The sequence below is a fragment of the Grammomys surdaster genome, unplaced genomic scaffold (assembly GCF_004785775.1).
Source record: "Grammomys surdaster isolate TR1022 unplaced genomic scaffold, NIH_TR_1.0 958, whole genome shotgun sequence".
Lineage (NCBI taxonomy): Eukaryota > Metazoa > Chordata > Mammalia > Rodentia > Muridae > Grammomys > Grammomys surdaster.
Genome location: NW_021605377.1, coordinates 8,502,417 through 8,524,560, shown reverse-complemented (window position 1 = coordinate 8,524,560; position 22,144 = coordinate 8,502,417). Strand labels below are relative to the sequence as shown.

Below are 22,144 nucleotides of genomic sequence, written 5' to 3'. Positions count from 1 at the left end.
TGGGGCCTCACCCTAGATAAAGGGCTATAGACCATAATTTCTGAGAGGGAGAATCAGTCTTCCTCTAGGGATAACTCCTACACTGGCTTATCTTATACCAAATGGTCATCCCTAAAAACATATGAATACAATAACTGTAAATGGACTCAGTAAGTTGTGTGTGTGTATGTGTGTATATATTCATATGTATATGTTTAATGGAAAAAAGGCTATGCAGTTTTGAGGGAAATCTGGGAAGATACACAGCTATTTTAAAAATTTAAATTGAAGTATGGGATTTTTTTCATCTGTGAACCCTGTAAGTCATTTTCTATTATGAAGAAAAGCTTAATTTTCTGATAAGTACAAGGAACGTGTTTCTATCCCTTGTAAGACAAGGATGTTGGCATTGAATTTATAATAGTTTCCTATTTATAGTATCACTCACTATCACTTTTTGGAAACTGCTATTAGTTATGCAACAACTTGGAAGTTTTCAAAAAAATAAGAAAACGGAGAGCAGTAATAACACCAGAAAAAAATGTGTGCTTTATACAGTAAGTCAAGAGAGTCGACTGGATGCTTTAACTGGAGGAAGGTTTCTTATTTGTCGACTCACTGTCTCATGCTCAGCAAGTTTTATTATACAATCCACGCCCACCTGCCTAGAAATGGTGCTGCCTAAGATGAGTTGGATTCTCCCGCATCAATTATAAATTTGAAGACAGTCTGTCACAGATAGCCTTAAGCCAGACAGATCTGGGCAGTTTCTCAATTGTGACTACCTCAGATGACTGTAGATTGTGTCAAGTTGAAAGCTAACACTCACTAGGACAATACTTCCAAAGGAGGAGACACATTAGAAAAATCCTCTATACTTCGAGTTATTTTTTAATGTCTGTGGTATTGGCTTTACAAATGGTATGGAGCACGATGAAAATTGGTTGTTGGAATAGCTTTGAGGAGTGTGGATGAGAACCTACTACAATTATTTTGTTAAATGCACATAATATAAAGCTGCCTTCTAAATGCTTATTTTCATGCCTATAGGTTGGTGTAGCTCTCAGCCCTCAGCGGAGAAGCTTCTTTTGCAACAGACAGAGATAACACAGACCCACAGCTGGTCAAAATGAACAGAAGGCATGCTGAGCTGCTCAGCACTAAGCCTGGCATCTGCATCACACTCCAACCCGCTCCCAAGGCTGAAGGAAATTCACTTAGTATACTGTAAGGAAATTTCACAACACTTATTAATAACTTAAATAGTATTTTACAGACTTCTATTTCTAGGACTTTATCCATAGAGATATTCTCAAGCATATGAAATTATTTATACTCAAACATTGGACATTTTGACAGTTTTGGTGTAAATGCAACATTCATATATCCATGGAATGGAATGACTTCTCAGAATGCCAGGAGCTGTACTCATGTGGAAGTGTCCCCAGGAAATGTTTAGAAATTATACAAGCAAGGTTCAGTGTCCATTGCACTTAAACATAAATGTTCATGCATATACATATGTAATGGTTCTATGCATATATATGTAACACATTTGTCAGACTTATATTTCTATGAAAGGAGGAATTGTTTTTACTTTTGTTTTTGAGGAAATTTTTTTCAATACAGTTAGATAGTAGATCAGTGTGTTGAACTTGAGGCCTTGCATCTGAAAGCACAACTTTTGTACTCTGTCAGGTTTTAAGCATGGACTTACATCTATTCATTTTTCAAAAGATTTCAAAAGACAAGCTCCCCTTACATTTTTTGCTTTCTCTTGTGTTTATCACAGCATTTTAATATGTTTCATATCCCATATTTCATTTTTCGACTGTAGAGGAATGCACGTAGCTAATCAAGACTGTAAAATAAGTTGATGATCTTAAAAATGATAGATGTCATTAAGAAACTGAAGAAATGTGTATTGCTATCGCTTACAGTTATTTGTTTACTATGATTATAAGAAATACTTTCTCACAAGACAATATGTTTTAAACACATTTAATATTATCTTTGTGCTCGTAAATGAATTAGGTGGAAACATACATCAGTGAAGATAAAGGCTGGAGAACTTTAATTAAAAATGCCTACATCTTAGCAACATATCGAAAGTATTCATTTCAAATGTTTTATTTCTTATATATTTAACTTGACATGAAGACCTACAATTTTCAATTCTATGAAATTTGATAACTAGTTGAAATATGTAGCTATTTCATTTACTGTCCGTATATTTTGTAAATTTATACTTAATCAGGTTTAGTTAAATTATTGAACTCTTATGTTATCATAACACCCTTAGCTTATTGTTTATATAATCATGCCCAACTTTGTAACACATCTGAAATATACTGAGTTGGTTTCTGAAGAGAGATATGCTTCACTTGGCTACAGAAAGCATCACAATTCTGATGTTTGCCTAACATTCTAACATTAGATAAAACTTCCAATGGGCAAGCGAGGTAGACACATGTATGCTTGAGGAGTTTTGCTGAGGTTGATAGGGTTCCCATCCAGTCGAATATCCTCTAATGCCTTACGAACATAAGTTAAGTTTTTAACATTACAGAAAGTATCCTCATGCATCTCCAGAATGTCATTATTCTAAAAGAGAAAAAAATGTGAAAAGACAAGACATAACATCTTCAAGGCATTGAGTGAAACAATAGTACATTTTGAGTCACCTCTTTTAATTCTTTTATTTATTCCACCAGTCAAAACTATTTGTTCTATGATTATTATATACTAAGCATTGTTTGTGCCATAAGTATACAGTTAGTTAACAAAGTAGACATGTTCTTACCAGTATGAGGCACATAATGGGATATATGTTAAAAGAATGTAAGCAAGTAAGGGGAATTATTGAAAGAAAGAAGTGTTTGTAAGAATGATGACAAAACTTTGATGACAAAATGGTACAAGAATACATGGGCATTGAGAGAGTCAAGGGAAAAGCATCCTGGGAAGAGACAAAGCAATCACAAAGGCCCGAGGCTATGAGTGAAGCCACTTCTGCACATCTAGAATTCTCATCAAGTAGGCTGAAGTGAACAAATGAGAGAGCAAATGTTTCTTACCCTAGTCCTGAGAAGCTACAGACTTACCTTTTGGTTTATTATAGATTTCTCTGTGCTGAATTTACATATGTGGAATTATTAAATGTTAGTTTTGAAAGAAATGTGTGTTTTCAAAAATTCTGAAGACTTGAGGAAAGAGGAGGTGACCGTTTCAAATTGGTTTAAGAGGTAGTAGTGAGGGTTTGTTCACTTGGAGTCATGTGTTAAAAATTCATGTGTGTTACAGTATATGATGATGTTTTCTTCCTTTGTTCTTATCTCTGAGTATTTCATTAAATGTATATAGTCTTTGTTATTCACTCATTTGTTAATGCAAGAGTGGATTGTTACTCAACACAACAGTGATTTGTCTCTCATGAAAACTGGTTTCATGAATATTTCTGTGCAAGTTTTATGTGGAGACAAATAATTCCTTTCTCTTACACATATATGCAGACACCAAATCTGTGAGATATAACTCTCTCTCTCTTTTGAATTTAGAGGAACTCTTGAAGTATTTTCAAAAGTAGCTACAGCATTTTATACCCCAAAGAGCAGAACACACATTTTCTTGAAACCTGAAACAATTGTGAGTGTGGGTATTAGCTCATTGTATATTTTTTATTGTATATTTGTTTATACAGTTGATCTTACATTATTATGGTATACTATATTATGGATTGTGGATCTCAAAATCTTATGGAATAATACAGAGATATGTTGGTCTTGTAGCCTGTCACACTGCTGAACTCCAATGCTGTGCTAAAAGCTTAGGTTCTTCCTTACAATTTGCTACATGCAAAACTTGCAGATGAATTTAAGAAGCATGTGCATCTCAAAAATGGAATACAGTTTTGTAATCTATAGTATTAAGGCATTTTCATTTTATCTAGACCTTATAACTATTTATATCTGTATTGCATCTTTGATAGTACAATGCTTATTATTCTTTTTGTTAAATTAGTTTTTGTATTTAAAAATAAGTGTCATTATTAAAGAGAAAGGATTTGTTTGTGTATGATAGTGAGAACTTAAAATTTCCAACCTGAGGTGGCAAAGTTAAGAGGCTCTCTGACATGTTGCAGGTTGTGTCTGTGATATATAGGAAATTCCAAGCTAACTAAGGGTACATACTAAGACTCTGTGCCAAAGACTAGATAGATAGATAGATAGATAGATAGATAGATAGATAGATAGATAGATAGATGATAGAAGAAATTATAGAGAGACATTAGACAGATGTTAAGTTGATGGATGACAGATGATAAAGTATTTTCTTAATATAGTTCTCAGATTGATTGTTGTAAGGTATAAAAGGTATAATTTACATTTGCAAAAGACCTTGCAACTTGTCTCATTACTGAATTCCCTCACAAGTTCAGATATATTTTAATGGATTCTTTCAGATTTTCTGTGTATAAGATCTTGTTATCTGAAAGGAAAAGTAGAAAACCTTCTTCCTTTGCCATCTCTGTGTTAATTATTAATTTAATTTACCTTTTTCTGCTTTTCTCAGTAGGATTATCAAGCACAATATTTAATAAGTTACTAAGACTAACAAGCCCTCATCTTGTTTCTGAGCTTAGCAAGAATGTATTATAGTATTTTGTGTGGGTTTGGAATGATTTGCTTGACAATTGTCCTTCTATTTCTAGTTTTATTTCTTTAGAGAATTTGTAAGAAAGAGGTTTTGAATTTTGTTAAATACATTTTCTGTATCTACTTAGACAATAAGGGAGTTTTATCTTCTGTTATGTTACTATGGCACATTTATTATATTTCCTTGATAATGGTTAAGCTATTCTTTTACTCTTGAAATAACTGTCACTTGCTAATGGTATGTCATTTTTTTTTACATATTAGTGGATTTGGAATGTTTCTTGCCATGTTGGATTGTGTTGATAGGATGCATTGACCTATAGTTTTCTCTTCTCCTGATAGATTTGTCTGAGTATAATTTTGTTACTGAGATAATATTAACTTATTTTCAGGGCATAATCTTCCTTCCCTTATTTAGAATTCTTTGTAAAGGATTAAAATATATGAAGGAAATAATACTGGTAAGAAAAGTTCAAGAGACAAGTTAGCCGTCTTTCAGATATATACAGAAACACAACAAAAGTATAGACATATAAACACTAGCAGGAATAAGAAAATGCAGATGTAAATAGTAACAAAATGTACACAGAAAATCATCAAAACTCAAATTACTTCTTGCTTGTACTTCAGCAAATTATGGATTTTTTCCTATTTATTTATTCCACCAAAAATTAGAATATACCAGAAAAGGCTGATTATGAATATTAAACAAGTTACAGCCATGTGGGTATGAAGTAAATTATCTACCATTTTTTAAATAGCTAAAACTGTTTCACAGAGCACAGTGTAACCGTATGAATGGCAATGAAGTGAATTTAGAAAATATTAGGCCATAACATTTGTGAAAATGCATTTTTCTTCATTTCCCCCAAAATAAGATTCTGTTTAATGGAAGTAGGAATAACTTTCAACTGTTTTTATTTTGCGTTTTTTTTTTGTTTGTTTTGTTTTTACAAGAAAAGACTGTAAAAGAAAAAAAAAACCCGAAACTTTCTTTAACTGAAAAAAGGGAGATTTGTCATTTTGTAAGGACATGTGGATTTCTTTGGACTGAACTTACTTCATTATAAAACCTGATGTTAAAAATAAAAATGAACCTGAAAAATTTTTCTGAAATCTGTAAAGCAAGCTAGATTTTTGCCTTGCCTTTATGAACCTTGTGTATTTCTTCACTGGATGAATCTTTTAATTTTAAGAAAAATCTTCATTATCTAAATTGTACTTTTAGAAGACTAAAAATAACATTTGAAGCTACCGTCAGTTTAATAGAGTAGATAGAACCATGAAGATGCAAACACTTTATTTGCTGAAGGAATAAAGTATTCTGGTAAATACACAGAAGCAGGAAAAGTTGATGCATACGTCAATAGGTCAGAATGGATGAATTGGTTAGGTCTGGCTTCCATCTGTTTGAGTCTGTTCATCCTGGAGTTTTCAGGCTCAGTTTACCATGAGAAACCTACCTGGAGGTGAAGAGCCCGCAGACTTTCTGGGAGTGGTAGAGGGATATGATCCAAGCTGTTATCCGTGATGTAGAGATGGTGGAGATCATACATATCCTATAAACAACCATATAGAAGACTGACTTTCTTCTCTAGGCAGTAAATTTAAACTAGCATGCCCCTGTCAGGACCCTGGTCTCTAAATTACTAGACAATTCTGCAAATTTTGGAATATTTGGCTATAAGCATACTGTTTTATGGAAATGAAAATTATGTTTTAGTCATTTAGAAAATAACTTGTTACTTCCTATATAATTTGAAATTAGATCCTGAAGGATCTATATCTTTATCATCTCTATCTCTATCTCTATCTCTATCTCTATATCATCATCATCTCTATCCCTATATCTCTATATCTCTATATTTCTATCTCTATATCTCTATCTCTCTATCTCTATATTCATTCTTTTATTTTTTAGGTTTGAAAAAGGAAAATTTCTTTTAGTCAATGACTAAATGCTTAAGGAAAATTATATTATGGCAAGACAGAAAACATTTAGACAATAGCTGGTGTACACTAGCCAAGCAGCCCAATGAAGAAGTGACTCATCTCCACTTACGCCTTCTCGTTTCAACACTTGCCAGTGTGTAGGAAGAGATGCCCTAAACTCAGCTACCATTGGCAGGATATTCAAACCTTTGTCAGTGCACACTTCCCACCACCAGCTTCCTGAGTACAATAATTTTCCCTTCAAAGACCAAGTAAAAATTTACCATTTATCCTATATCTAGAGGAGAAATTCGAATGGGATGAGGGGTTCATAAGAAAGCTAGCTAGCTATTGTCCTTGGGTTACAGCCGTTGTTCTAAGCAGGGCTTCCAGATCCAGACTTGTCTCTTCACTTATACTCCCAAAGGATAACTCAACCTAGACTCTTTATGTCCTTCTGTTCTCAAAGCAATACTTCCAGCCTGCCCAATCACCCAACTTGATATCTCCCCTTGGGTGGAATTTTATGGAAAGTTAAATTTTCTATCTTATCTTCCGGGAACTTTTGGCAAATATGTGTCCAGAGGCCACTGACTTCTAATTCAATCCCTGCTTTCCATTATTAGGGATGGACTGCTCTCAGAATGAATCAGAATATACCTTATTTTCAGGTTCCATAGATAATACAGAGGAGCTCATTTTAGAAGGTTAAGTTGCCGTTCCATGAAATAGTTTTGGAGATGAGCAAAGGCTAGACCATGACAGAAGAGAAAGGTGAGACTGATGGGCTTCTGTATGCATGTGCCATCAAAAACTTACTTTAAATGCTTCTTGCTTAATGCCTTTCCTTCCGAGTCTATTGTTGCTGATATCAATAAATGTCAAAGTGTTTGGCAATTCTGGAAGCTGCTTTATCTTATTGTCACGCAGAACCAGCTCTTGGAGGCGAGGCAGCTTTCGGAATGCATCTTCATCAATCTCGGATATTAAATTTGATGTCAGATCAATCCTTTTTAAATCACCTAGAAGAAAAAAAATATGGCAGTTGCTAAATAGTCTTGAATATGGTTGACTCAAACAAAACATGAGTAAATACATATCACAAGTATAAATATAAATATTAACTTGTATTAAATCTGTAATAAAGTAGTTATTTTATGAAAGTGCTTTCAAAATGAGATTTGTGCTCATATTTCTGGAGGAAACTATCATTTTATTAAATAAGTGGCCATATTATATTTTGAATAGCTCTTTTTTTCTTTACATGTTTTATAATCTTTGTCTGGACTTCCCTACTTAAAGCGTTTTCCTCAGAAAAATGTGCTACTTTTTTTCTGATAGTCCAAGATACAGACATAAAAATGAAATATTTATATTGTTGAAATGTTTTGTCAAGACAACTACTAAAATTCTTCTAAGAAAGCACCTATTCTAAAGTAGAATTTAAGTTCATATTCTTCAATCATAAATCAACTGTGCTTTAATGAAAACACATCAAAGAAGCCCCGAACATTTGTTAGTTTAATACCATGGCAGTTCACCCACAATTATCATGTGAAAATTAGTTGTAGCTTATGAAATAATATTTATAATTAAAATTAGTTAAAATAGCTTAAAAATAACAATTATGTAATTTCCCATTGGTTATTGACTATGTGTTCTTCCAGCTTACCATTATGAAAACATACTTTCAAATATTTAAGCAAAAATAGTAATTAATTTTTGAGCTTTTTAAAATCAGAGTTTCATTCTAAGTATCAACATTTTACATGATTAAAAATTCAGGGAGGTCTCTGAGGAAAAATGAACATGTATGTCCGTACTTAAGCTTGCAAAGTCATTTTTGTTGATCTTTTTAATTCTGTTAAACCGTGAATAGAAATATGTAGTCTTCTTGGGCAGTGGAGGAATGGCATCAAGTTCATGGTCATCGCAGTATACAGTGGTACTTATACAAGTACACAAAAGGCAGGTTGGAAAGTCTGAAACACATATAAATGATGATATGTCAGTAAAAGAGTTCTAAAGAGAATGTGGTTCTGATTGCTAAATATACAACATTGAGCTATCTCTCAGACTTTCCTGATATATTTCACAAATTTTCAAAGCACTCTTAGCTAGTAGTACATGAAAGTCATTAAGTTAGAGCATCTACCACATTGCTTGTAAACCTGTTTTTATGGATATATTATGCAGTTACTTTTCCACCTATTATATGTAAAGGTAACATAAATTCAAAACATAAATATTGAGATAATATACTTTATAAAGTTAAATTACTACGTATTCATTACACATTTGATTCAATATTTAAACACTCCATTGAAAAATGTATTTCAAGAGATCATACAAATTCATATTTATTCCTCCATTACATGCATATTTCATATAAATGACATGGTTGTCTGAATGACATGTTGGCTACTGAAATATTGATGAAAACCCCACAAAGCTTTGTGATTGTGATGATTTGTATATGCTTATCCCATGAAGCAGCATTATTTGGAGGTGTGGCCCTGTTAGAACAAGTGTGACCTTGTTGAAGTAGATATGTCACTGTGGGCTTGGCTTTAAGACCGTTGTCTTAGCTTCCTAGAAGCTATTATTCTGCTAGCAGCATGGTGGTGATGGATGACAGATTATAGTCTGTGGCAGCTAAAACTGAATGGAAGCAAAACAAGAAACTTGTATAGAGATGTTTGCTGAAAGGAAAGGTAAAGAATAGATGTATTTGTGTGTCTTGTAAAGTGATGTACTCTAGTTCAATTTCTACAGCTATGATAAAATAAACTGACAAAAAGACATTTAAGGAACCAAAGGTGTATGAGGGTTTACAATTCTAGGTTACAATCTGTCATTATAGGGAAGTCACAGCAGCAGGAGCTTGGATCAACTGTCACATCGTATCTACAGGCAAGAGCAGAAAGGCATAAATGCCTACATGCTTGGTGCTCACCTAGCTTTCTCTACTCCTATCCAGGTCAAGGTCCCAAACTGGGCAATGGTGTCAGCTATTTTCATACTGTATCTTCTACAGATATTTAAGGTAATCAAGGCAATTTCCACAGATAACACTCACGGGCCAACCCTGATGTAGACAATCGCTCACTGAGTCTCTTTCCAGGGGATTCCATTTTTTTGTAGTTGATAATTAAAAGCAACCATCCCAGTAGGTAACCACAGTGAAGGGAATTGCAGGAAGATATGCCTCATTTCATATGAGAAGAGGTTGGATGCTGAAGGGAAGGTAGAAGTAATTGGACCTTGTTGCACAGTTAAAAAGTACCAACACCTCACAAGTGGGAAGGCATGCAGTCACTCAGTTATACTAGGAATGAATGGATGAAGCGGATGATAGTTAATATAGGTCGGTTGTGAATCTGCTATGGCTGGGAGAGTAGATTTTCTCTGTAAAGTAAGAGATTAGATGATAAGGCTCAGGAGTAATAGAAAGGACGAGCATGAGAGTAATGAGGTGTGAGGTGAATCAAGGACGTGAAGTAGCTTCAGTACAGGTGTAAGGCTTTGAGGTGAATGAATCATGCATATCAAGACAAGGAGAGAAAATGGTAGTGGTGGAATGGAATTTGAGGATTATTCCGCGTCACCAGCGTGTCTACATTGACCTGGAACTTTCCTCGACTACACATCCTGTGCCTAAGAGGAATATTTCATCACTCTAGGTAAAGGGCTCATGTGTCATTTCTGATCAAGAACTAAAAATATAACTATTGAGATCTTATTGTTTTCATTTAGAAAGTATAGTACACACAGTAACAACTTTGGGAAAAAAATCATTTGGTCGAGAAAAGTAAAGAGAGTTCTTTAAGGAGAATCTGCAAGGTATTTAATCTTTAATATGTTCTCTAGTCATTATAATTTCATTATTTCCACTGATAAATTTTAAATGAGGGTATTTGATTTTGTACCAGTGTTAGTCTTGTGTTTTAGTATTAATTGCACAGAATAATTTATACACATTCACTTGGATTGTGATTTATTTTCGTTTTAGTACTCTCGTAGATTGTGACCATTTGGATTGAATTAATTTGGTAAAAGAAAATTTTGAATTTGAATATTCTACAATTTTCCAAGCTGTTAAACATTCATGAATGTATGCTTCTTTTTCTGGAACTTAAAATGTAATTTGAGTTTTAACTTCATTATATACCCTTGGTTGACTCTTAGTTATAAAATAAAATATCAATTTTTTGATATTCTCCCCAAAATTATTGAACCCAAACTTGATAGCAAATACTAGAAGGACTATGCCCAAGTTAGGCAAACAGGGCTAGGCTTGGGAGACTGGGGAAGGCATGGGGAAGAAAGGTGCTGGTCCTGTACACAGGATTGGTACCATCAACCTAGCCAATTATTTATGACTATGGAGGTCATAGACACTAGAGGAGAGTCTACTAAAGCTAATTTCTTAAACCAATAAATTTCCATCTGCATTCTAAATAGCTATTTTCATAACCACAGATGAGAGTAATTCTCACTCACCATCAAAGAAGTTTCTCTTTGTAATAGCTGAAGAATATTATGGGGATCCATAACTGGTCAAAATGCATAGACTATGAGTTACCCAGCTACAACAGATACATCTATAATGTAACCCCTACATTTAAGTCTCAGGCAGTATCATGAAAGAAGGTATGAAAAGATTTGTAAGACCTAAAGGACCGGGATCCCTGCTGCTGTAGATGCTATAGAGGATCATTTAGAAAAGACGGGGATCGGGAGGGGGAGCTACAGCTGTGAAATCTCAATAGGATTGTCTATACAAGGCCTGCATAATGACAACACTAGCTGACATGGATGTGGGAAATGTTATATCATCTTACTCCTAGAATAAGAACTATAGTTAGTCAATGACTACAGAGAGAGGTGAAAACAGTTTCCATCAGGGACAAGCTCCCAGGCAGGTTATCCATCCCTAAGTGATCAATCCCAAAGCCTTGTGAGCAACATTAAATGGACTTGGGAAGATGTATACACACACACACACACATAGAGTGTGTGTGTGTGTGTGTGTGTGTGTGTGTGTGTGTGTGTGTATGTGTGCCTGTGTCAAACTCAAGGCACAACTGTTGGCCCATGTGGTCAGCTTTGTAAAAGATTGAAATTCCTTAACCACTCTTACTGCTTTAGGTACATTTAGTTTTCCTATGTGGCTACCTTCTCTCTTTAGGGAACTGACACTTCCTAAACTTGTTCTTGTGTATTTTTGGCTGTTTGTGGCTTTCTATTAAATAGAAATTTAACTACATGGAAAGATTGTGTTGTATTCCTTAAAGAAAACTGACCTGATATTTTGTCTCTCTGTCTCCATTCTATACTCACGAGTTCATTTCAATGATTTTGCAGAGATTTACAGTATGCTGGCATTTGTTTTTCTTGTCTATCAAGGAAGTGATAGTTCCTACTCCAAAGGTTGGTGACTGCCAAGACTTGACATAAATCACTGTCAAGGACTGAATAGGAAGGAGGAGATTTTACAATTCAATTGTGATACTTGAAAATTTAGACAGGGAGCTGGATATTGTTTGCTAGAGCACAAGGGAAAGGAGAAGGAGAACTGACATATGAATAAGTGGTTATATAGGATAAGTAAGTTCTAGAGACCTATTTTCTAGGATGGAGAGATGTGGGGGCAGTGACCAATATTTACCTACAAATACAAATACAATTTCCTTAAGGGACAATCTCCCAGGCAGGTTATCCATCCCTAAGTGGTCAGTCCCAAACGCATGTGAGCAACATTGAATCGACTTGAGAAGATATATACAGACACACATATAGTGTGTGTGTGTGTGTGTGTGTGTGTGTGTACACACGTGTTTATGTTAGCCAATAATTATTAAAGAAAAGAATATATATCAAATTGCCAGGGACTTGGAGGAGTCACAGGAGGAGTTGCAATTACAAACAGTCTTGAATCTTAATAAATTGGCCTTCAACCCAAATCACTACCTTGTTCAGATTAAGACTTTCTTACTGAAAGGCAAAACAAAGTATTATTAACACCCCAGAAAGACTGTAAGGGGTGAAAGAAGGTAGCAGCATGCTTTTATTGTGGCTCACTGCCGGCAGATGCCCAATCAGCCCAACATGTTGTCCTTATTCTAAACAACATCCATTATGTCTTACGAGTTTGAACTGCACTGCGTTGATCTCAGAGGAGGACTTTCTATTAGTTCATCCAGTGCTGGACTCTGGAAATACATGGCCCAGAAATATTTCAAGTAATGGTCCCAGGCAAATATTTCCATCCTAAGCCTTTGGTTACTTGATTCTTTCCAGCCGGACAAAGATGCATTATAAAAGCTATTTGACACCTGACTACGAAATACATGTGTAACTCCATGCCTCAATGTGTATTTCAACCTTCTAGATTTTTTTGTCTTGTATTATTCATTACTCTTTTTGAGTGGAGTTGACAATTGGCAAGTTCTTTTAATTTTATGTGTTTCTTCTTTGAAGGTTTCATATACTTAAACATGTACCCTCATCATGTACACCCCTGACTGTCACTCCCTCAGTACCTTCCATTTCGTCTGTCTCCTAGCCTCATATGCCCTCATTTATTTTTATTTATTCTGATCCATTGAGTTTAGTTAATACTGCCCATGTGCATGCAGTGTGTGTGAATTTATCTCTTGAGGGACTGGGAAGCTAAGTATTCCCTAGCTAGTAGAGTTGGGGTTTGGGGGCTCTTCTGTTCTCCATGTTGGAATTTTAACTGTCTTGACCTAGTGTAGGTAACTAGAGTGCTTGTGAGTTTATGGGTGCAACATACTTCCCATCCTCCTGGACCTACAGTGTTGAGTCTCCTATTTCAAGAAATTTTCTGAGCCCTTGGGTGTGTTGAGCATTAGTGTAGAGGTCCCATCTATGGCTGAGCACTCACGGGTGCTTATGATCAGCATTCTGTATAAAATGAGTCTGTATTGCCATTACCCACTCTAATAAGACACTTCTCTAAGCACGGTTGGGAACAGCAACAACCTATAGATAAAAGCATAAATATTTACAAGGCTGATGGACAACCTGACTACTTAGCAATTCAACACCCATAATTTCTCTTCCTAGAACTCCTAACTTCTTTTGCCATGGACAAGGCAGACTCCTTGTAGAATGAGTTGAAACTTGTTAGTTTTGAGAGATAACAATGTCTATTTGGTTATAATTCAGTATTAACTTATCTGACCTTCATTGGTGTGTGGACCCAAAAGCCCTGGGAATTCTGGCTCCTGTGGGGAAGAGCCATCGATCAGCCTAGGAGTAGATTCTTCATCTTTATCCTCATCCTGGTTGTCTTCTAGAGGTGGGCCTGGGGTGAGGAGCTCTCTATTCCCAGAAAGCCTCTCTGTGACTTTCTCAGTCTGAAAACAAACAGAATTTAAAGGTAAACTCAATCACCCTCCATGCTCATGGTACAAATGTAGCATGCGTCCATCTGTGCCACCAGATGTCACTACTGTTCCTACAGTCAACACAGTGTGCCTCGCTCACCAATGTTTGTCTGAAATACAATTACTGTTTTCAAAAGTTTGTTTCTCAAATCTTAGGAACTGGTTTCAGTGACACCCCCCCCCCCATTTTGTGTTGCTATTTCCTTGAACTTCATTTTTTTTTCATTTCACGGGTTTTTTTTAATGATACAGCTTTATAAGAACATAATTGTTAGATTCACTTTAATCAAAAGTATGTAAAACAAAATTCAAGTCTTCCCTTCACTCCTGAGCCCAATTCCCTCTCATCATATCTTGAAGATAACTATTGAGATACAGACTAGTACTTTCTTTTTCTTTTTTTTTCCTTTTTTATTGGTTATTTTATTTATTTACATTACTAATGTTATCCCCCTTCCTGGTTTCCTTCCCACAAACCCCCTTTCCCCTCCCCTTCTCCTTGCTTCTATGAGAGTGCTCCCTCCCCAACCGACCCACACGTTCCTGCCTGACCACTCTAACATTCCCCTATGCTGGGGCATCAAGCCTTCACAGGACCAAAGTCCTCCCCACTAATCGATGCCAGATAAGGGAATTCTCTGCTACACATGCAGCTGGAGCCATGAGTCCCTCTATATGTATTCTTTGGTTGATGGTTTAGTCCTTGGGAGCTCTGGGGAGTCTGGTTGGTTGATATTGTTGTTCTTCATATGGGGTTGCAAACTCTTTTCTTCCTTTAGATTTTCACTTCAGAAAATCAAATTTACTCTTTCTTGCAACTGCTTCGTGGTACCCTCAATTGTCTTTTATTAAAAAATAATCTTCCTACTGAGGAAAAACCTACAATGACATCAAAACTATGCAATTTGATTATGAATGTCATTAATAATGTGTATTTCCACGTGGATACTAAATACTGCAATGGTATTTGAGTATATTAAATTGACATTTTTGAGACCTTTGGCAATAGGAGTCATTTAAAATGGTAATAACAATTCTATTTTTCAGAATACATTTTCAAATTTCACTTTCATTTTACCTTACATCTTTTGTGGTATGAGTTATTGCTTCTAACAGTATTTACAAATCCTTCATTTTCAGTTCCTTTCCGTTATGCTAGTGTTTATTCCTGAAAGTATATTATTTCTTGATAAGTATGTTCTTCTCCATGACCTTGAAAGCCTCAGATGGAGATTTGCTAAAGACATTTGGAGCAGCAACATCCTGACTCCAACCTTCTTGTCTGCTATTCCCGTGGTATCACCAGAAATCTCACATTCTTCATTGATCACAGCAGCATGCACCCATCTGCATTAATTTGTACCCATTAAAAAAGCAAAACCACACAAATTACTTCTAAGTTATTTACTACCTGAATGGCAGTACCAAAAACAGGAATATAAATTACTCCTTGTCTTATAATAATCATATAATTTTTCAAGAAAGACATATTTTTACACTTTTGATAGATTTGTGAACATTTCATTACCAAGGAAAATAATGCAAATTTAAGGTACATTATTCTAGGTTCTCTATTTTAGCCCCTTTCTACCCTACATATGTGCCCATTGGCTGATTTCATGCCCAGGCCTATTAGATAGTAAACACTGAATTATACTTCCATCTTTGTACTTTTAGGCTGCAGCATAATAAGCAACTTATAAAATTTATGGAGTATATTCTTTAAAGATCCTTGCCTAAGATACATTTAATTCATATATGCTCATAACCCTAAGGATTTTGTGCAAAGACTCTATGAATGTGTGGATGCCTGCTTTCAAACAGGAATCTAACTAAGAATGGATTGCTTGATATTGCAAGAGCCATCCAGAGATGCTGAAAAGCCTGGCCAGAAATCTCCAGCTGAGAAGCCAGGATGCATCTACAGAAAGACACACGGTTTCCATCAGTGTGGTCATAGTGAGGCAGCTTCAGTGGAATGGCTTTGCAGAGACTAAAAGCAGGCTCCAGGAAGAGCGGAAATTGAGACAGATGTTTCATGGAATGGAAGGGCCTCCTGAAGGGAGGAACACATTCCAGACACATTGCCTCGAATCTTTAACTCTGTAGGAAAATGTTTGCACATCTCCATCTCCTCCCATCCCCCAGATAATAGTTTTTCCACTGATCTGATGTAAAACTATAATGTCTCATTTGTCATTCAATGCAAAGAGGCCAGACAGCTCTGGGTGCTTTGTTCCTGCTTGCTTGCAAATAAAAAGAGCAACGTTTAAAGCAAGGAGAGGCAGTGCGTTTTCATTTCAGCAAAATTGCAGAACTCTAACCCCATTATGCTGTGCCTGGAGAGTCTTCTGCATGGTAGACACATTTATTCTTACGATTAAATAAACATTGTTTGGGTTCCCGTCTTTTCCCTTTTGCTCACAATCTTGAAACTGCAATATGAAGTTAGAAGCAATTCACTTTAAAAAGCAAGGTCAGGGAACTGTGGACACCTGTCTGTCGGAATGATGAACTTTTTTATTCCTTATGCTTCAGAAACCTAAACGTGGGCCTAAGCACAAAACCCTCCAAATACGCTTCAACTATAAGTGGTATTGCTCTGTGGAAAGTACAATTGAGTCTTTCATGTAAGTATTCATTGATTATTTCATATTCATTCTCTGTTCTTTTTCCTTTATCTCTTTATGTATTCAGATTTTCTTTCTGTGACTTTACAATTATATCTCTCCAGGCTTTACAAACATTTGAAAACATAATCATTGCACTTGAAGATAACAACCTAGTGCCAGATACCAACACAAACTATATCATTTTTCTTTTGATTCTTTAATTTTGGTTTTGTGGTAACTCGAGTATCCCTGGTACCTTGTTTACCTAACCTTAAACTACAATATTTGTCATGGTAGACTGTGTTTAGGAGTATATTTTATTTCTACAAAAGATACCAGAAATGATATAGCTCAGACACAGCATCATGGAATTAGGAGGACTCACCAGTTGTTGCCATGGAAGATGGGAAAGGAAACTCCCAAATAAATGAGGATATCCTCAGGGTTACTCACTGTCAGTATCCTGCACAGCTGGGACTCCAGGTGTTCATCTTAACATACAGTGTTATCTCAGGGCAATGGACCGAAGAAACCCTAATATGAGTCTCTAAGTATCTGCTCCCTAAAGGAAGCTACTCAAAAATTAAATGCATTTCCATATTTTTATATCAAAGAGTACAGAAATTTGTACAAAATATTCATATTGATATGCATAGTCTTAGAAAATATTGAAGATTTGCAATTCTGGTCGTTGACAATACTATTTCTATATAGAAGAACTTCCTTATAAAAGTATGTTGTGGTATTTTCAGTGGCAGTCTTTTGTTAAAAGTATTTTGACCAAATATAGGTTTATCTTGCGAAATGACATCTGACTGATCTGTGCAATTATATTAATATTTGTAAAACTATGTGATTTATTTGGCTTAATTATGGGGGGATGATATGTGCTAGGTAAGAGAAGCCACATTTCTCTTAAGTTGTTTTCCTGGATAGAGTCCCTCCAGGACATCTTTCTTTTAAAGCACCACCAAAATTAAAGAAAAACTAAACATACAACTTCCATATGGGTGGAGATGCTGAAAGGAATGGAGGGAAGGGAACCTGGGATAGGGATGTAATGCATGACAGAAATGAAAAAGAAAACAAAGTAAAAGGTGAAAGAATAAACCTGAAAAGATGAAATGAAAGCAGTAGAAGAAAGTCTTACCTTGCCCTCTACAACATAATACTAGGGAAACTGAAGAGGCAGGGAGGACATGAAAGTATCAAATGGATGGGTACAGGAAAAAGCCATAATGAAGTATCCCGCCACAGAGGTCAATATAAATATATTCACAGGGGTAGTATATTACTTGTGATATGAGAGAAGAAAGGGAGTGAAACTAGGGTGAGGTAGAGAGATAGGAAGACCAAGAGTGAACAGGTGGGCTAATACAAACCAAGGACGTAAGACAAGCCTTATGAAAATCCACTAGTTAGTAAATTTATTTCAGAATACAACGTTTTAAAAAGAATCATTTGAGTGGGGGTGTCCTACATTAGTGGACACAGCTCTTCCAGAAGACATGGGTTATTAAATCAAAATCACAGAGCAAAGCATAGCCTACCTGCACAAGAAAGACCCCAGAGGCCTGTAAAACAACAGAGGCCATTGCTTTTGCCCTTAGTTTCTCACCAAAGCTATACAGGAAGCTACTTGCTCAGGAAAAAACACATCCTCCTCCCCACCACCATTATCTGCCAAGACAATTTGGAAATGTCCTCCCTCCTGGCTAGTTTTCAATGTACAGAAAGCTGCTATGTAGGTTGCTGAGGGGAAAAGACAGACCACCGCTGTGGGTTTCACCTTGTCCTGGACCCAGCAAGCCATAACACCAACCTGCCAGGTCAAATGTGCCCTTTGGTGCAGTAGTGAGTGGCAGGACTATCATGAAGTAACCAACTATATTCTTTTGGAAGAATGCTCTACAGGAAGTTTCATGATTTGGGATTTTAATACTGTTTAAAGCCTGTGCCGAGCAGGTCCTAGAGCCTAGAGTAGAATTTGATATTTTTTTTATTTACCTACGTGTTCATGTCATCAAATTACCTTCTAAATATTTACATTTGTAACAACAGGCATGAGATCCTGTTGAAGCTGATCAGAAAGACTTCTTTTACGGTGGACATCAGTTAATGGAAAGATGCATATATAGTCAAAGTACTTAGAACAAGAGACAGGGTGCTCAGTGATAAATGCGTCTTGTTCATCACTGCCTCTCAGTTAAGGTTCAGGAAACATTGTGGAAGATGGAGTAGAAATCCCTGGGATGGGAAAGATTGTTGGGATATGCTGTCTTCTGGACATGATATGGTTGCTGCCTTTCAGACCTTCCCCAAGTTGTGTTTCCCAGCATAGGAGATTGATCTCTGGCCTCTTCCCCTTGTGGGGCAGTGGTGACCAGTTGCTAGCTGCTGGGAAGGGAAACATTTTTCTTTGAGGGTGTGGCCACAGATGTGGGCATCACAGATTAGATATAGTATATTATCCAAATTAAAAATGAAGACTTGGAGAAGAGGAAGATGTGCTTGGGGGAAGAATAGAAGTGGAGCTTGAGGAAGGCAAATAGGGAGTGGGTATGATTATAGTCTATTTACATTCTCAAAGGAGAAAAAGACTATGTATGAAAATGCTTATAAAAATATCTTAAAAATACAATGTAAGTGGCCTTAAAAAATCAATAAAAGTACCTCAACATGGAACCTGAATTCCTTTGCCAACACATTGATTTCTGTGTTGTAAGTGTGCCTTTGACACTGGATTACTTTAAAGCTATAAATGTAATTCAGGTCTGGCCAGATTGGTTAGTTAATAAAGCACTTACTATGTGAGTGGGGAATCTGAGTTGGAATTTCAAAAGCCCACATAAAAACTAGACATTTCAGAGCATCCTCAATCTTGGATCTTACCTGGGAGATGTCCATGAGCCAGCTAAGCCTGCAGTAGCAAAACCAAAACCAAAAGGGAGACCCTGTTTTAACCATAGTAGAAAGTGAGAGTTGATACACTACTTAGTCCTTTGACCTCCCCATGTGTGCACCTATGTACACACATACACACATACAGAGACAGAGAGAGGGAGGGAGGGAAGGAAGGAGGGAGGGATGGAGGGAGAGAGGGAGGGAGGGATAGAGGAAGAGAGGGAGAGACAGACAGAGAGAATTTAAATGTTGAGCACACCAGAGAATTTCGGAACCAGAGAAGCATTTTTTTTTTCACATGGGTGTAGCAAACAGGAAGGTTAACTCAATCCTGGGCAGTTGAAAGGCTAAGGGAGAGAGGTTGGTTTTTACTATTCAACAAAAGTTTTATGAAATAGCTATAGCAGCTCGCACTGAAGACTATGCTGAGGTTGGTTCCTCAATTAAAACTTGAGGAAGTGTGAGTCACTGGTACATTCTCCCAGTAGACGCACTGCATAAGCTTCGTGGAAGGATGCAAAGGGAGAAGGAGCTGGGCATGTTCCTCAAGGGTATTCATCCTTGAGAACCTATTAGAAAAAGCCTTCATGTCTCATCTGATAGAATACACACGTGATGCAACATCAAGTGTAATAAATACAGGGTTTGTGTGGAAAAACGGGATTGCAAATTCAATGAATCTTCAGAAAGTAAAATGAAGTTCAAACAAATGCCAATGCTTGAAATTGCCACACTGTGTGCCACTAAGCAGGTAGAGAGGGGAAATTGTTTTGCCTGGAATATGGGTTTCCCCAAAGTTCATTACAATGACCTTGAATGAAGGTTACTAGAAACTTCACTATAGTTTCTGGGTTCCTTGGGGGAACACAGGTCTTTCCTATCTTTGTTTCAGTGTGTGTCTTTGTGTGGATCTTTTCATATGAGTTCTGCTGCCTGTGGAAACCAGACACACCATATACTTCGGATGCTGGAGTTACAGGTGGTTGTGAAGTTCCTGAAGTGGGCTCTGGGAACTGAACTCAGCCCTACTGCAAGAAGAGTACACACAGTAATACTGCTGATGTAAATGACCTTAGACACTGATCAGATTTATGATGATCATAAATTCAGGGGAAATTTATTAGCATGTGCGTTTTGTGAATTTATATGTCACTACTGCCACACACCAATATAGTTTCCTTTCCTATAGTGTATTTAAATTGTATATTTATAAGACTACTATACCACAAGTCTTGAGGAACAGAGAGAGGTGGTATAATCAGTATCTGCTCAGATATAAATCTAATCACAGTGGAGTTTAGCACTCACTGTTACTCAAGACCCATCCTTCCTGTGAAGAATCTGTCATGACAGTGACCATATTCTTAGAAGTTTCAGGAGATTTTTTTTAATGAGCCCATTATAAAACTAACTGCATTTATTATATGTTCTTTATGCCCAAGACTCTCCCTTACAATTAACCTGTTTATTTTGCCCAATCGTCAAAAGATATACTAGGAACAGAGACTGAGATGGACGTAATGACTTGCCTAAGGTCACGTAATGGTATGACAAGCATGCACCCTATTTCTAGGCAATCTGTCTCACATTATTGCACTCAGTGACAAAATGCCTCCTGTTACAGAAATGGATTTATAGTGGATAACATTTCCTGCCACCTTTTCTGTCTACCCTCCCCGGGAATACCAGATTGAGAAACAAAACCACTTAACTGTGTAGTTATTTACGTTGCCTTACCTATGCAACAGCCAGTCCCTATCCAGTAAGCTTTGGTCTTCAGCAGATCATATTTACTTTATAGCTTTCCCTTTTGTTCGTTCTTAGAAAAAGTGTTTGGAAATAAATGCCATTTGGAGATTTATGCAAACACAAAAGATTATATTGATGAAAATGGATTTCTAAATTTACCTGTCTCCCAAAATAAATTTCCTAGTTGAGCAAATAACTTTTGGCACTACTCAATAACCATTATGTCAACAACTGAATACCGTGGTGTTAAAAGGCCCGGAGCTCTCAGACTGTGCTGCTAATGATGTATTCAGATGAATATGACATGCTAGCATGCAAGATAAGCTTGGCGCTATGGAATTTGACTTTAAACCTGAGCATGGTGCTCAAATGTATTGAAGTAATCTGTATTAATTATTTAAAAGTAGTGATCCCGAACACCTGACAGTAAAAACTATGCTTTCCTCTATGTACCTTGGAACTGAGTAAGAGAAAAGTGTGTGGCAAGCCCTTCCTTGCATTTCTAGGAGCTGATTTCAGGTCAGAAAGGTACATTTTCTTCTCTGCTGTGCTTTTAGTAACATTGACAGCTAAGGCTCACATTGTGATACTGCGCCAGTTATAATCACTCGAAAGCTGTTATTTTTCTAATGACTTAATTTCATAGAAAATAAAGCAGCATTTGGACATAGTTAAAAGAACTCAAGTTTGGAGATCAAGCTGAAAAGTAACAGAGGTGGTTAGTGCCAATGCCTTCTTTCCTTGGCATGGAAAGAATTCAGAATAAGTGTCACTCTGGAACTTATGAGGTAAATTACTTTGAGCAAAACTCCAGTCTTCAGTTACTACTATTATATGGACACAATAATGTTTTACTTTCATGAGTAGTCTGAATTAATTTATGTGTATAAACTCACAA

General features: G+C 36.3%; 1 protein-coding gene across 1 annotated transcript in view; it reads right to left on the bottom strand.

The window, feature by feature from the left end:
* Positions 1–1,787: 1,787 nt before the first annotated feature.
* Epyc (epiphycan) overlaps positions 1,788–22,144 on the bottom strand; it is a 29,523-nt gene continuing 9,166 nt past the window's right edge. The window contains exons 3-7 of the mRNA XM_028783120.1: positions 13,777–13,951; positions 8,390–8,548; positions 7,386–7,588; positions 6,098–6,193; positions 1,788–2,583 (exon numbers count right to left, since the gene is read on the bottom strand). Coding sequence (XP_028638953.1) covers positions 2,413–2,583; positions 6,098–6,193; positions 7,386–7,588; positions 8,390–8,548; positions 13,777–13,951 — 804 coding nt within the window. The 3' untranslated portion in view covers positions 1,788–2,412. The remainder of the gene's footprint in view (positions 2,584–6,097; positions 6,194–7,385; positions 7,589–8,389; positions 8,549–13,776; positions 13,952–22,144) is intronic.